The 16,489-nt window shown below is 31.4% G+C and overlaps 1 protein-coding gene across 4 annotated transcripts in view; it reads right to left on the bottom strand.

Annotated features, from left to right (window-relative positions):
* Window positions 1-16,489, bottom strand: part of LOC130453272 (proton-coupled amino acid transporter 1-like) — a 91,151-nt gene that overhangs the window by 45,960 nt on the left and 28,702 nt on the right. Inside the window, exon 1 of one of the 4 annotated variants that reach the window (XM_056792912.1) lies at window positions 15,644-15,760. The exons of the other annotated variants lie outside the window; for them this stretch is intronic. Within the exon in view, the coding sequence (XP_056648890.1) occupies window positions 15,644-15,648 (5 nt within the window). The 5' untranslated portion in view covers window positions 15,649-15,760. Of the gene's footprint in view, window positions 1-15,643; window positions 15,761-16,489 lie in introns of those variants that run through there. 4 annotated transcript variants of the gene reach the window in all.

The raw sequence follows: 16,489 nt of genomic DNA, 5'->3' as shown, positions 1-16,489 counted from the left end.
ATTTTTTATTAGCAAAAAGAAAATCAATTTTTTATTCCGTGAAATTCAAGTAATTAAGTTTCTACACAAAATACAAACCTATTAAACTTTCAAGTACGAGATCGGTTGAAATATAAAGCGGAATGTTTTAATAGATGCGTGGAAAATTTAATGTCGTCAAAGTGACTGCTCTGGGTGTTAGACTGGCCTGTTACGAAGCGTACACAACAGTGTCTGTTGCACAACGCATTAATATTCATTTTTTGATCGAAGATAATGTATTATTTGCGCAACTTGAGGATGAGTACCTCTCCAATGTTCAAGTGTATGAATGGTGTTCCACTTTCTTTTGGATTTTGAGCAGAAATTCACATGCGTCTCCTGCAGCGGTATGAAGAGTAAGGAGAACATTTATTGTTCCGAATAATAATTACAGATGAGACTTAGGTACACCACTATATTCCTGAGAGTGAACGCACGTCTATGAAGTGAAGCAATAAAAAGATGTTTTATATATAGTATTTTGGGAGGAGTAATTGCAATTGATTTTTTCACTAAACAACGAACTGTGCACGTGCGAATATTCTAGTAAGCTCCTTACCATCACGATTGATCTATCGATCAAAACGAAGCGATATTCCAATCCGTAGTGCGGTATTGCTGAGAGACATCACCAGACCGTATACAGCTACGTTTACGACGAAAATATTGGACGAATTGAGTTTGGAAATACTGGAACACCTTCCTTATAGTCCCGATATGTCGCCATATGACTATCATTTAATTGATCCATTGAAAGAGGCACTTGGCGGACTGCGATTCGAAAGAAATGCGGAGGTAGAATCTTTCATGCAAGAATACATAAACATAACAAGCCAAGAGATTCTTATAAAAAATGCATCCGAAAGTTTTCAGAGAGTTGGCAAAAGTTTGTATAGTGTGATGAAGAGTATTTTGTAAAATTATAAAATTATAATAAACTTAATAAAAAAATCTTTATAGCATAAGTCTGGTTTATATTTTAACCATCCTCACAATAATTCAGTGAATCTAAAGACTTAATTACATTTGATACAATTGTTAAAAAGACTTATTCTAATTTTCCGGAACTCGATTTTCTCTCTTTAATGCAGATTTTTGGTTCGCCCGATGTTACTTTTGGGCGTCTTTACATAAACGAGAATTTAAGAAAGATTGTGTAATAACAAACGTAAATCACTGATTCTGTAGATGGCAAATTGTGTATGAGAGCTTCATGAACCCTACAAAGACATAAATCTGCGTCATAAACATAATTAATGACACTTTCTGCGATACAAGTATAGATATCATTATATTCTAGAAGCATACAGCGTCGTGTCAAAAATATGTCTGCAGTATGAGATGGTATTGGGAGAATTTCTTCGAATTTCTGAGCACAAAATGGCATGTATGAGGTTCACTCAACCGTAGACTCGGTCACCACAAACAAAGTAGGGTTTAAATGCTGTGTTTCCTCGAATGAGTATCAATGAAAAATATAAATATTTATTATAATATTAGATAAATTTATGTCATAATTGAGGCAAAGAGTGTACCCACCAAATATTGATTATTTTGATACAAACCTTTATAAATCATTTTATTTCATTTTGATTTGATAGTTTACAAAAAAATAGAAATATGTCATGGGTGCTCAATACATTTGGTAAAAATTGTGAAAATATACAGAAAACTCACAAATATGTTTAGAAACTGGTATAGACTAACATTACATAAAAACTTGTATATTGTATATCTGTTCTATTCATTATCAACCATCAAGCGTAATCTCATCGTCATTTATTCAGTTCACTTAGCATAGTCGATTTTGTCAGTTATAGTCAATTGTCTTGCCACTACTTCAAAAGAATTTTTTATTACAAATAAAATTTCGTGTACGGAAAAGCAGCTGAGAATGTAGTTTTATAGAATGTTACTTATGAGCGGTGATGAATGTTGTTAGCTTTAGTAAATTATCAATGCCATCAACTATCATGATATCGCTCAAGAAGATATTGAAAATCGTCATTCTTGTATGAGAGAGGTTTGTGAAACTTTTTATCCGTTCTAATTCATTACACCTTTGAGTTTAACAGTAATTAAAGAGTTGCTACATATTTACATGACTCCTGGCTATCAGATATAAGTTTTGGAGTTAAAAGGTGAGTGAAACGTTTTCCTGGTTTCTTCATTTTATTATTTGCCTCTCCAAAACTTAAACAACTACTTCAAGGGAGAAGCAAATAAAGTTTGAAGAGTATACCAAAGAGTATTCTTAAAAATTGGCTTGAAGTTTTGAAGCATTTGTAGTTATAGAACATATTTTATATTTAATTGTGAGATTAACAGTAATGTCACCCCTTCAAGTTAAAAAACTTCTATAATTATTATTCGATCTACTCTACTGCCTTTTTAACAAAATTCAAATTTCAAAAAAAATCCATTTTTAACAACAAAATAGTGTAGAAGTGATAATTCAATTAATATAAAATTCTCTTAAAAGAAGTTAAAAAAACTCAATAGAATCGAACACCTACTCAAGGTAAATGGAATTTACCAAATCAACTTAACTGATCTCAGAAATCCATTTAATTAAAAAGTTTAATTGTTTTAATTGGTACATTAAAGATATATTTTAAAGTATTGCCTGGGAAACTTAATATCTTAATAAACAGTAAGATGAACAGGTCGAATTTGGATTTTAATTCAATATTCATTTAGAGAACATTGAATTATAGAGGGTTATAACATCAGAAAAAATTTTTTTAATAAACCACCTATTCAAAAATAAATAAAAAGCTGATTCGGATTAGTACTTCAGCATACAGTTATTTTCAATATTCTACGTAATAATAAATAGAAGTTTAAAAATGTTTCGAATGCTACATACTACAAAACACTAACGTTTCATATTTTTTAAGAAACTCAAGAAAATTTGTTTATGGATTTTACAATCTCACTTCTTTAAACATTATTTTTGAGATTATCATAAATCTAAAATCAACACTAACAGACCTGACATTAGCCGTGACCTTAAAATCCAAAACAAAAAGGAAATATAATACCTAACATCACATTGCTACAAAATGTTGAAGACGAAACATTCACTATATTGATAACTAACAATAGCGGCAAATCGACAAGCACGCATCTGCAAGTTCTTCGTGCAAGAAAGCTTAAATTTTGCGGAAGCATTTTGATTGTAGAAGCCGCTCGATGATTGAATGTTAAATTGATCTTGCGTATCGAAGGAGTACGCAAGAAGTCTTAAAAATCTTAAAAATAGAAAAAGAGAATTCCCAGAACAAATTAATTGGGAATACGAAAATCAGATATATATTTGAAAGGTAAAATCAAATTCTACGAGTATCATGATAAGACACAGAAAGAAGTGATCTATAAAATTTTAGTGAATTAATATAAATATAGATTTCAAGGCTCATAAGGAGGTAGTTCTAAGGATTTTAAGAAGGAAATGAGCTTAATTGTTCCTGGTAACAGAAACTAACGGTTTGAATTTGAATAATTGTGCCAATTTCGCAGATATATTTTCAAATCAGTTTGTGAATTAGTATGAGATAAATTGTTTCGTTGTAACAACAACTTTTTTACAACACAAACAACTTTTTGCTTCAATAAGTTTTTTTTTCTTTTTTCAATCATTGCGTACCTAAACATTAAATTTGCTAAAGCAACTATTCTGTTTTTGTACAAAATTCAACTTGTTTGACCATCACAGCAAAGGAATTCCAAAAATCGAAAAAAATTTGGTTCATCAAAAAAGAGTTGCTGACATCACCACTCAAATCAATCATCAAATTATTGTTTTCAAAAATATAAATAAAATGAAATATCCGAATTCATTCAACTTAATATTTATTTAGCTTTTATAAGTTTCCTTCACGTTATTGATATATTGTATACTTCTTATGTCAGGTAGGAAAAATACTGTAATTGTGGAATGTTATATTTAAATATTTTGTTTATTAAATGTTATCTTTTTCAATTAACGAGTCTGTAAATAATTGTCAAGTGTTAGAGGAAAATTTTCATTATCCTATTCTGTTATTGTAGAGAGTCTGAAGGAAACAATACTAGAAAGAATTTTAATACAAAGGATGATCAAAAATGAACAGATATTTGAGTGCAAATATTTCCGCTATAATTCACAATAAGCTCACAGTAAAGTATAAAAAGGTTAAATACATCTGGAAAACAAATTGATCTATACTTCTCTTCAAGTACAAATATATCGATGGTGATATTTCACTATATACAAATTAAAACAAATGATTTTCATCAAAAAATGTAATGTAATTTTTCTCAATATTAGTGTTTTTATAATGAGGTAACATTTAGAAGATGTGAGATTTATCACTTCTCGTTAACCACTCAATCCACTAAATTGGTTTATTTCGAAAGGTTTATTTCCTGGCATTTAAGACATCTGTTGTAGTTATTAAGAATAAAAGGCAGCATAGATATGTAGGGGAGCCCCCGATGCTAAATTCAGATTTACTCGAACGTCACAGAGACCTATTAGGTTGTAAAACTTTAAAAAAAGAAGAAGAAAATGTCATATAATTTATATTTTTTTATAGATGAGAGGAGCAGCTAAAGTTTTTTGAATATGTTAAAAAAAATACTGTTACATTGACAGACTGACCCTATTTTTAATAATGTTTGTATGTTAATCTGATCATTTAAATGATACGGGTGGTCGTGTATAAGGGTTGAAAATGAAATTTAATCGAGCGCGTCAGACATTTCAAGGAGGTGTTAAGTGAACCTAAAAGAAGCTATCTTTCAATGCAAGCAACTGTGAGTAAAACCATAAAATGAATAAATAACAAATATATACTAAATAATAAAAATAAATTGAATAGCATCAGTATTTATTCCAATATAAGGGATAAACGGAAACATTTTTATGTAAATTGGAAACACCGCATCAACTAAGCATAAATTGAATAAATTCAGAGGATAAACATGGATCTAACTCACGAATCTAAATTAAAAATATATCCAACACTGTCATCATGCAGCTATACGCATTTAATTTTATCAAGATTTTTGTTACTTTGGCTTGTGGAAATCGTCAGATTACATATTTTTCGTCATTCTTGAATTATTCACTTGAAAATAAAACAAATTAGCTACACTCGGGAATGACAACTTTGTAGCCCTCTTCTCTCTTTACGTCACGCTCAAACTGACAGTTTTTATCATATAATTAACTCACACCACCTTAATTTTACGGGATCGAGGAGTTCTGATGATCAATTTTTTTACTAATCTGATATTTTATCCATGAAAGACGATATTACATATAGTGCTCATATTTGGTGGAGGTACTTAACGGGGTGCAAGATATCGCCCTTTATATAAATCTACCGCGCTTAAGTAAATCCCGATATCTTCGCTTGGACAGCCCTACTACAAATTCGAAAATTATTAGTTTTTTCTTTTTCATCTTTATCAAAAACAAATTACATGATTCGTTTAATAATTGATATATTTAGATAAAGTAACGAAAGTAAATATAGTTTGCTAATTTGATGGATGGCACAATAGAAGTCGCATCCCCACTTATGTGAAGCTTAGTAGTAGACGAACTCTCATATGGGCCGACTGAACCAGACATATTATGTAAAGGAAATGCAGACGACATGGTCATCTACGCAAAAGGATGCTTTGAGAATACACTCTGTGTTCAAAGAGGACTCAAATAAGACCTACCTAATTCCCTTCTTCGGCCACAAAAAACTCAGTATCAAGCCAATTAAGCTAGACAAGCAAGTCATTGAGTGGAAAACAAAGGGGAAATATCTGGGACCCACACTAGATAGTAAACTTCTCTGGAATGAAAAAGAAATAAAAATTAAAACCACAAAAGTCCTGGTGATGCCAGAAACTTCGCTGGAAAGAATTAGGGTTGTAGCCCAAAGATCTTACTGAGGATGAACACTGCAATTGTGAGACTAATCATCACATATGGTGCAGCGGTTTGGACTAGATCTAGTCTAATACCACGAGGATCAATCTCTCGAAGGTACAAAAATTGGCTTGCATATGTTCAGTCGCGATTATGAAATCATACCTAATAGCTGCACTAGAAGTGATTATAAATCTCCCACCTTTTCACTTAGTACTGGAAAGCGTGTTAGTAATAACCTCACTTAGAATAATTAGAGATGAAATTACCAAAGAAAAGCCATCCCTAACCTTCTGGCACTGGCGTGCGGACTCTCATTCCGCAGACATCTCTTATACGTATGTTTTCCGAACATCCCTACAACCTGGTCATTTTCGATATAGTATGCCTCGACACTGTTTCAGTTGTGAGTTTGAAGTTCGCCGCCAGTAACAAATAAATATTTTGAAACTTGTTTTTAACTTCATGAAAGGCAAGACGCCGGTTTTCACATTTTGAATCATTATAATAACTAAGGTTTAATGTTTTATAAGTATCCTATAATGTCGTACGAACAAGAACAGGACAGACTGAACAAATTAATACTAGAATGTTTGAGCGAAGATGATGCAGACGGAATAAATAATGATTTGCATGATGACGATAATGAGGAAGATAATTTGAGAATTCCGACACAGAAAAAGGAATTTCAGATGATAAAATGGAAACAATGGAAATAAGTAAGGAAGAATATCATACACAGATACCTTTTTTCACTGGAAAAGATGGAACTAAGTGGTTTAAACATTCCACCAAAACTCGTTCAGAGAATCTGATTACACGTTTATCAGGCCCTAAAGCACCTGTAAAGACTTTGAAAACCGCTGTTGACATTTGGAAATATTTTTTTAAGATACGATGCTATCGAAAATTGTTGAATGTACAAACCGACATATCGAGAGAAATCAAGAAAATTATGCCCGTGAAAGGAATGCGAATGGAACGGATGCGGCTGAAATTCAGGCATTAGTTTACTCTATTTGGGAGGAGTTCTCAAGTCAAGTCATCTAAATGTCAAAGAGTTGTGGAACAACAATGAAACTGGTGTTGAACAATTTCACCTTACAATGTCACTATTTCGGTTTAGCTTCCTACTACAACATTTACGTTCTGATGATATAGATACACGGTTAGAAAGAAAATCTACGGGCAAATTCAATCAGGGATATCTTCGATTCTTTTGTTGAAAAGTGTAAGTCTGCATACACGCCATTTCAAAATGTGACCATCGATGAGGCGTTTCGGGGAAGGTGCAGTTTTCGACAATACATTCCCAGTAAGCCAAATAAATATGGCTTGAAAATTTTTGCAATGGTGGATTCCAAAACTTTTTTTACGAGCAATTTGGAGGTTTATGTTGGCAAACAGCCGGATGGATCTCACTCTTTGGACAATTCTCCTTTAGCACTTGTTCAAAGACTAGTTGAACCAATCAGACATTCTAAGAGAAATGTGACATGTGATAACTGGTTTACCAGTATTCCTCTAGTCCGTACTCTGTTTACGGATTTCACTCTCACATTTTTAGGTACTGTTAGAAAAAAACAAGCGAGAGTTACCTCAAGAAGAGCAAAAGCTTTTTACTGATATCAAGTCTTCATCATGATGATAAAATTGACGAACTAACAGGAAAACCAAAAGTGATTACAGATTATAACAAGTCCAAAGGTGGTGTAGATACTCTAGACAAATTGTGCGCATCATATGACTGACTGTGCTAGAAATACGAAACGATGGCCGATGGTAATTTTTTACTCATTACTCAATATAGCCTGAGTGAATTCAATGGTACTTTTTCATTTACAAAACGTTGGCTAAAAAATAACAAGAAGACAGTTTTTGCATATGCTAATGTCTCAAATAGCCGAAAATTATCTTCGTAGTCGAGTAGTACAGACCAATATTCCTAAACCATAGCATTCCGTTTAAAATAACTAAGTTTGGGTCCACTTCCGATATAACCGGAAGTTTCAGAAAACTGAAATTATTTTAGCTGAAACGAGCATTTCGGAAAACCCATACAAGCAAATTTTCAGAACACTAGTCGCAGTACTTTCCCATATACATATCGATTCAGTTCGTCGTGAAGGACCCTGTACATCATTCTTTGGTATGTGTGTTTTCAAACTTAAACTAGCATAATTGGGCAGTTTGAAGGTAGCTTAGTCCTGAAATGACATGGTGTCATATGTGAGTGTCTCTTGTTTCAGAAATAATAAAATGAAATATTTGTGAAATTAGCTATGCTCTTTATTCAAAATAATCGCAAGATAGTCAATCCATATTTTTGCCATTATTTACCAAATTAATGTCTGGAGCTGGAGAATGGAATTAGCGCGAAAGAAGGAAGCAAAAAGATGTATGAATTAAAAATATACACATTTGTGCGAGTGCCTGCATCATCAATTGCATACCATGAAAATAATTAACTGTATACAGGGTGATTCATCAAGAATTTCCAATCTCTAAACTGTAGATTCCAGACCTCAAAATATGACGATTCTGCTCAACATGTCTTATGCAAATATTGCTAGTTTCCGAGATAGTTTAAATTTAAATTTTTATTTTCACAATAATTTTTCATGTTTTCACAATTTCTCTTTGAAAATTGGCAATTTTACGTTTTATGGCATGAGGAATCATAATTTGCACTCCAATTTAACATTGCTAATAGAGGGCGCTAGTTACACTTCTTTGTGTTAATTAAAACAAAGTAAACTTTTTTGGTCTAAACTTACAACTAAAATAATAAAAAAATATTAAAAAGCGTTAAATTATACAAAAAAAATTACTCTTCTTTGATTCGTGTATTTCAATCGGTTATCGAGTTATTTGCTTCTAAGAAATTCAATAAATTTTAATTTTTTCATAAAAAAATTTTATTATTCCTTAAATATGTAACAATGACAAATTTGTAAACAAAAATAAAAAACTTCAAAGCAAATGCTCAAACTCTTCCAGTCTTGTTTTTGTTCATTTCAATAATGTTCCAGATTAATTATTAAAAAAACTCAAAATATCATAAAGTAATTTGAATTTTAAATGAGCAGAGCTATTTTAAATAAAAATATGTTCTTTGAACAAATTATTCCCCTCACAATGCACATACGAGTACTAATAAAATAAGTGTTAAACGAGGATCTTGTTGTAAACCCGTTTAAAATGAAGAGTTGCCGGTTGATTTATGGGGGGTAGTAGTTAAGAGATAATTTTATTATTTTTTCAAGATATATCTGGGCATCAGAATTGAAATAATCTGTTTATTGAGCCGGACTTGCATTTGCTCGTTAACATTTATGAAATAAAAGACGAAAATGAATTTCAAATGATAATTTCCAAACAATGACATTTCTGAATTTGTAAGATATTGACAGAATAATGATATGAAATATGATTTTTATGTCATTAATATTAGTAAATGGTTACACTAGTGTGAAATTTGCGAAAATTGCTAAATTTAAAATATATTAGCTGGAGATATAACTAGACTTATGAGAAAAGTTACCTGCTGGAGATACCAAAAACACTCATACTAGTAACTAATTGAATCGAATTCAAAATGTAATTAAAAAAAAACACTTAGACACTAATAATGCGTTTTATAGATATAACAATATTAGTCCAGGAGCGGTTAATGCTTCCGTGTGCAATAATACGGCCAAGGATAAAACAGTGGTATTCTTATGTATTTTGAGCCGCTTAATCCAAATATGCCCGCCGTTTTTACAAAAAACTAGTACGTTTTGTTCAAATTGTAATTGTTTACACGAATTATGAATAAATGGTTTTATCGGTTCGGACAATTATGCAAATATGGCATATTTAAGACTATAAGTCTCTTGTAATTTTATTTGTAAAATGCATATTTGAAAATTATAAATTTTTTGGAAAGTCGGAATCAACCATTTCTACTAACTTTCGATGTTAATAACCTTTGACCAATTGAACATCTTTTAAAATTGAAAAATCGCATTGGACAACAGCATGTGCATAGATATTAAATACTGACTGTGATATAACATTATAAAGTACATTAAATATTATTCAATAAGATAAATTATTAAAAAAAATTTCGAAAAATGTATTCTTTTCCATGATTTGAGAGTATTTGAATGGATCTCTTTTTAAGAAAGATAGTAAATTAACAACATAAAATGAGCATCAGAACAGAGCCGCCTGCGTTCGGCGTGTGGTGATCGAGATTGTCGCAACAAGTTAGTAAAAATCGCCGATTTTTGCATATTTGCATAAAAAAAACATTTTTACATAATTTGTCTGAGTAATTGCGATTTTAACAAAATGTACCAGTTTTTCGCAAAAATGCCGAGCATAGTTGGTTTTAACGGCGCAAAATACATAAGAATACCACTGATTTATCATCGGCCCTATGATTGCACACGGCAGCATTGACTGCTCCCGAAGTATATAATAAATATTATAAAGGTAAATGATAATAAATTAATCAAAGAAGTTTTGGGACACGGAAAAAAAATTAAGTACGGTGCCTAGATATTATCCATACAGTACAACTGTTCTACTTTAAATTAAATCTTCCATTGAGGAAAGTTTATAATTTTTGAGAGGTTTGGCGATGACGAAGTTATATGAATTATTTCTTTTCAGTTTGAACTAATGTTAAAAATGTGATATATGGTGTAAAGATAACATATAATTTAACATTTTATCATTTACTGATAATAACCTATAATATCTAAATATGTACTTTCAGTGTTTATTGTATTAATCCACGTTTCCAATTAACATATAGTTTATATTGCAATATTTACCGTGGACAGATCACATGTTAATATAGGAAGTACCTATTTCGACTTTACTTTAACGGGTTATTTAATTATCTTTTGAACTCCTAACAATTCAATTATCATGTATTCACACAATTATTTATTAATGTCGTTAATATAAGGAATGAAATCTAATTGTCTAAGATACGTTATCCACATTGGAGAAGGGACGGTATATTGAAATAGAAATCTAGATGCTTATGGAAGGGTCGACAAAGGAACTGGTTCCAAAATTCCAATATTAACTTTTAATGACATTTCATGACCGTGTTTTGTACAATGTTTCATGTCATACTGTCATTATTTACTTAATTTAGAAAATCAAATGTCCATTTTATATGTAAATTCCAGAGTACATAATAGAAATCAAACAAGAAAAATTGGCTCGGTGCTGCCCCTGTAAATATTTCAAATACTCCGGACTGTAGTATCACCGTTAACGAGTATAATTTGCTGTAATACATTTTTTATATTCAACTTTGTCTTAGTTAAACTAGTTCATTCCGGTAGTATTACTTACGCGGCCTTGTAATGTAATATATCTTTTCCCGGAATCAAACTGACGATATATTGCACTATATTACGGTATAGTATGAAATAATTTCTGTCTTATCTGTCATTCAATTATATTAAAGAATATATGCTAGATAATTTATATATTTAATCAACGGTTAAACTCACACGCTCACACAGGTTGGTCTACGTTTTGTTCTTTTTGAGGCTATTCAACTCACCAAATTCCTTGACGAATCCTTCATACTCTTCGTCTATTTTTTGATTTCCAATAATATGATATAAAGAGTTCATTTAATTCCATTCCATTGATTGCAATTTTCATTATCCGTTTGGGTTACGTTGTATGACTGTAGCGCAGTTTGCAATGTACCTGATGATTTCCTCTCCCAACATTCTGAGTGAAGTTTCTCCGTCACGCTTTCAAATAATATACGGGGAGGTAAGAAATTCATGACTACCACTAGTACAGCCGTTGGACATATTCTTATAGTCCCGGTTATACATATATAGGCCAGTGTCTATGATTATCTAGCAGCTCTATGTGTTCATGGAGGTGGAGACTGCCTTCGTGTTTTTTTACAATTTTTAATCTCATCGTTTGTATAATTTTGATATTGCTATTTACACCGTAGAATTTTATTGTTTGGTGACAACTTGCATCTCATGTCGAGGATCCATTTTTATTGTCTTTATATCAGGTTCATTCCATCTTCATTCTTGTTGTTTGTGCATTAATTCGACGACTTTGGTTCATTTTTCAGTTGTCTTATTACTCTTTAGTTAACATTCAAGCTATGTCTTCCTTGTTTATTATACATCATTTTTTAGTGTTTGGTTTTATAATTGTGTGTTGGCTCATATATTTTATATATTAAGATGTTCTCTATAACTTTATAACTTTATAACTGATAATTACTGCAGTACCCTTCCCCTGACTCTAAGAATAAATCTATTTAACAAACAATATGTTTTAAGTGATCCACAAATGAAATGCATTGGAAAAAGTTTTCTATACTTCACTGCAATGAAGTATGTTACTTAGACGTGAGAAAAATTTTTATTATTATTGGTGTAGAGATTTGAGTTTGTTCTCTCAGTTTATTCTGTTATACTTCAAATGAAAACACGTTACGGTTTCGAAATGAATTCATTTCATGCTTTTCGGAGCAAACCGTCGGTCGCTTCTGTTTATGGTTTTTTTTTGAGGTCCAATATTCATGACTCACTGTAATGACGTAGAAGTAGGAAGCAATAATTGTCGCCCAGCTGGCCACACGACTATATGGATTGAGGAATGATAATTGCTAGAAATTCTCAGAATTTTGTGTTTTTGTCGAACGAACGTATCTGTTTTTAAGGGGGCCAAGTATGTCTATAATTGACGTTAATTCCACCGGAATGGAAGTCACCAAAGCAACACGTACGTAATTTCATGCAATCGATGCTGCATCAATTCAGAAGATTGTGATTATTTTTAAATTCAATAAGCACACTAACAACTCAACAATATCATAAAAAAATATATGTGAGTTGAAATTTGATAATAATTATTTATATTTACTATATTTATTAGATTAGTATGTATGTATCCATGTGAAGGAACCATGTGACCTGTTTACCTAATTTTTAGTGACTGCTTTCATAGATAATTTCAAAGTGGACCTTTTTTTGTTTACAGTAAACTAGAGATTTTCAAAAGTTAAAAGTTCTAGAAAGGTGTCTAAAAGCCATAAGTCAGTCAATAATTTTATGGCATACCTCGGGGCAGTTATATATATACAAGGGTTGCTTTATTGTTTCACTAAATATTATCCATTAAGATCAATACACTTGTACATGAGTGCAAAAAATGTGATTTGAATGCGTCAACCGCTTCTTCAGGTATAGAAAAACGTTTTCCTGGCAATGTATTATTGATCTGCGGTAATAAGAAGAAATTATTGGGTGAGAAGGACTTTATAGCACCAATTCGATGTTTTGACTTTTCAAAATCGCTCGCATTGTCGTGGTAGAGAATAACTCGTCTTCTGTGGTTAGTTTCGAAGACCAATGTTAGTTCGAAGTGGTTAGTGCGCGAACAACTTTTATTGGATATGTATCATCTTCAAAGACCCATACAAACGATTGTTGATTAGTTAGGTAAGTGTTCATATGCATATATCTATGATTCTTCACCTGTCCCAATTTTATAGACGTCTTTTGAAGCACTGTATGTCACATGACGATCTTGCAATATCAGTTTACGCACAGCATCCATGGTGGCTCCAGATGGTGCGGCATCACCAAAAGTCGAAGCGAGCTCGGCAGACTGCTATTGGTTTAATCCACGTTGGAAGTTATAGAAAATCATCTCATGAAACTTTTCGCGATTTAATTCTATTTTTTGACCAAGATTAATGTATCAAATATCAGTGGTATGACAACACGTTCGAGTACGTTCGCCATTAAAAATGTCAAAATTTATGATGGTAATGTCAGATTTGACATATTAACATCAGTCTTGCCATATCTCAAAACTATGGTAACCCTCGTAGAAAAGTAAGCTAAAAGGTATATTTTTATATGAATTACACGTTAAGTGTGTACATAAATGTTAGTAAATAGTTGAGCGTGTTAGTGTTAGTGTAACTATTCATTAATATATATAAATAAATTTCGTAAGTAGGATGGATCGTGTATATGAATTATCTAACCAGTTTTGTGATTGATTAGTGGTTATATAAAAAAGAAAAACATTTTTGTCATTTATCTAGGTTCTACCTCATAAAGTAAGGTCTAGCCGAATACGCTCGCTAAACCGTATAATAATACAGAAACGTCATCACTAAAAATGAACGGACAGAGTCCAGTGAAGCATAAAATTAGATGATTAGATTGCGAAATGATTGGTAAGACGACTTGATATTCTAGTCATATTTGATTTGAAAAGTATATTATATTTAAAAACACTGCAAGACATGCATGGAGAGTTCCAACAGCAAATTTGAAAAAACACAGTTTTAGTTTATGAAACTGAAAGAGAGAAAATATTTTTTAATAAGAGAATAAAATGACAGATGTCAATATTTTGAATAAGGGTGTTTTTCAGTATTAATGGTTTCTGACCAGATTTATTCCGAAATGGAGTTTTAAAATGCACACAAAGCATCTTACAATTCTGAAACAATCACAGCAATTTTATTGTCATTTTATTCTTATTATTTTTTGATTTGACGAAATATTGAAGCGCATTTTTCAGTTTTAGGAGTATAATGTATTGATAATACTGTTCAATTGAGGATAAAATAACTTTGTATTTAAGATATAGTTCGATTTAATCGAGGTATACCGGGTATCACAAGTCATAGGTATCTCAATCAATTGGTAAGATAATTGAAAAATATATAAATTGCTCTGTATTGTATTAAACTACCTTCTCAATAAACTATGAGGAGTGTATTACATTCAACAGCTCTGTAGTAGTTACCCCTCATTTTTTATTTTCAAATAGCACCTATATTTTAATTGGAAATTTCGTGCCATTCTATTTGTAATTCAACGATAGCACAATCGGAACTTTTTTATTAAAAAAAAAATTAACAATTCGCGAAGTATAAACTTCGACTGAAATACAAATGAAAAAAAAAATACTAAAAGTGTTCAAAGTTACCCCCTGCAAAATTCGAGCTATAAAAACTTGGTATCGATTATGTCAAATTAATAGCTTTTTACGGTCAACATGCTCTCATAAATCACAATTCAATAACCCATACCCATTTGTATTCCAAATTAATCCGAAACGAGTTAAAAGAACCCAGTATGGATTTAAGCTAGTCCAGTAATGGGCATTATCCGTACTCAATAAACGATTGTTATAAAAGATGAAGTGTAAAATGATTCAATAGAAAGAGATTATCTGGAATCATAATATTAATTAACGAAATAACAATCCAATATTATCGTAAATAATACAATAATAAAATAGTGTCCCTTTTTTAAACTTAATGTACAATCTGTACAATCATCTGTATTACGTAAAAGGCATTAAAGCTACTTAAAACAAGATTACTTATTTTCCAATGGAAACTTGTGAATAGAAGATACCACTAACAATTAAGTCGTCGAATAATTCTACTAATCATCGCAAGCAAACTAAAAAATTTTTATGCTTTTATTGATATCAATAAAAATATAAAGCATGTACCTACTATCGTTGTATCTCTGATATAATAGCATGTAAAAACTGTATATACTATTTACATATTTCCTTTAAATGCATTGCATCTGTTCGAAAAATAAATGAAATCAATGGATCGTAGTCATACAATCTTTTCTAACCTAGTATATAAGTTTCATAAAATGTTTCATATACCTCATCTTCCGTAGTAAAAAGTCGGCTACGTGTATGTACACTAACGAATAACGAATCACACATGGCCAAATCAGTCACATAGCGTGGGCGTTCAATAACTTTTAAGCTATACCAGTTCGTGATGACTGTACATTTATCTTCAAGCTTAACTGTTTCTCCTAGTCCTGTACTAGGGAAGAAAACTGCATACATAATTTTCCAGACATTCCATTGTTTTTTTGCCACTGTTGGTTTTGGTGAATCTTTGTGAATTGACCCACATAGAAAAACGTCCGTATTTTTTGGTTTTTAGAAAAGAGTTTATTGGTATTGATATTCGTATCCTTGATAAATGCTCAAGAATAATCATATAATGCCTGAAAACTATTTTACAATTGAGTCTATGAACAGAAAAAACTAGAAGCATAGAAACATGAAAAATTAGTTCATGAAAATAAAGTCACGATAATAAAAAATATTCATAAGTATAAACATAATAATAAACATGTAGGAAATGATATTTGCCATAGATTTTCAATAATGTTATTGCTGCATGCAAGAAATTTATGAACTGAATAAATGTTACAGAGCGACGCTAATGTCTAGCAAGCATATTTCGAAGAAATTGTGTATATATACCTTCGGCTAATAGAAATGCATTTATGTTTACGATTCGATGTTTTCATTAGTAAACAGAGTCCACGTGGACTGACGGTTTGTTAGATTTTTGCTGAATTCTAAACGGGGAGTAAACATTATTTTTCATTTCTTAATTTGGTATGTGTGCCGTGCGTATTTATGAAATATTGTTTGATCCTCGCATAACTGTCTCCTACAATTGATATTGGAAGAACTATACAACTCCAA

Source organism: Diorhabda sublineata, chromosome 2 (assembly GCF_026230105.1).
Source record: "Diorhabda sublineata isolate icDioSubl1.1 chromosome 2, icDioSubl1.1, whole genome shotgun sequence".
Lineage (NCBI taxonomy): Eukaryota > Metazoa > Arthropoda > Insecta > Coleoptera > Chrysomelidae > Diorhabda > Diorhabda sublineata.
Note: the sequence above shows the minus strand (reverse complement) of the source record. Positions and strands in the feature narration are given on the sequence as shown.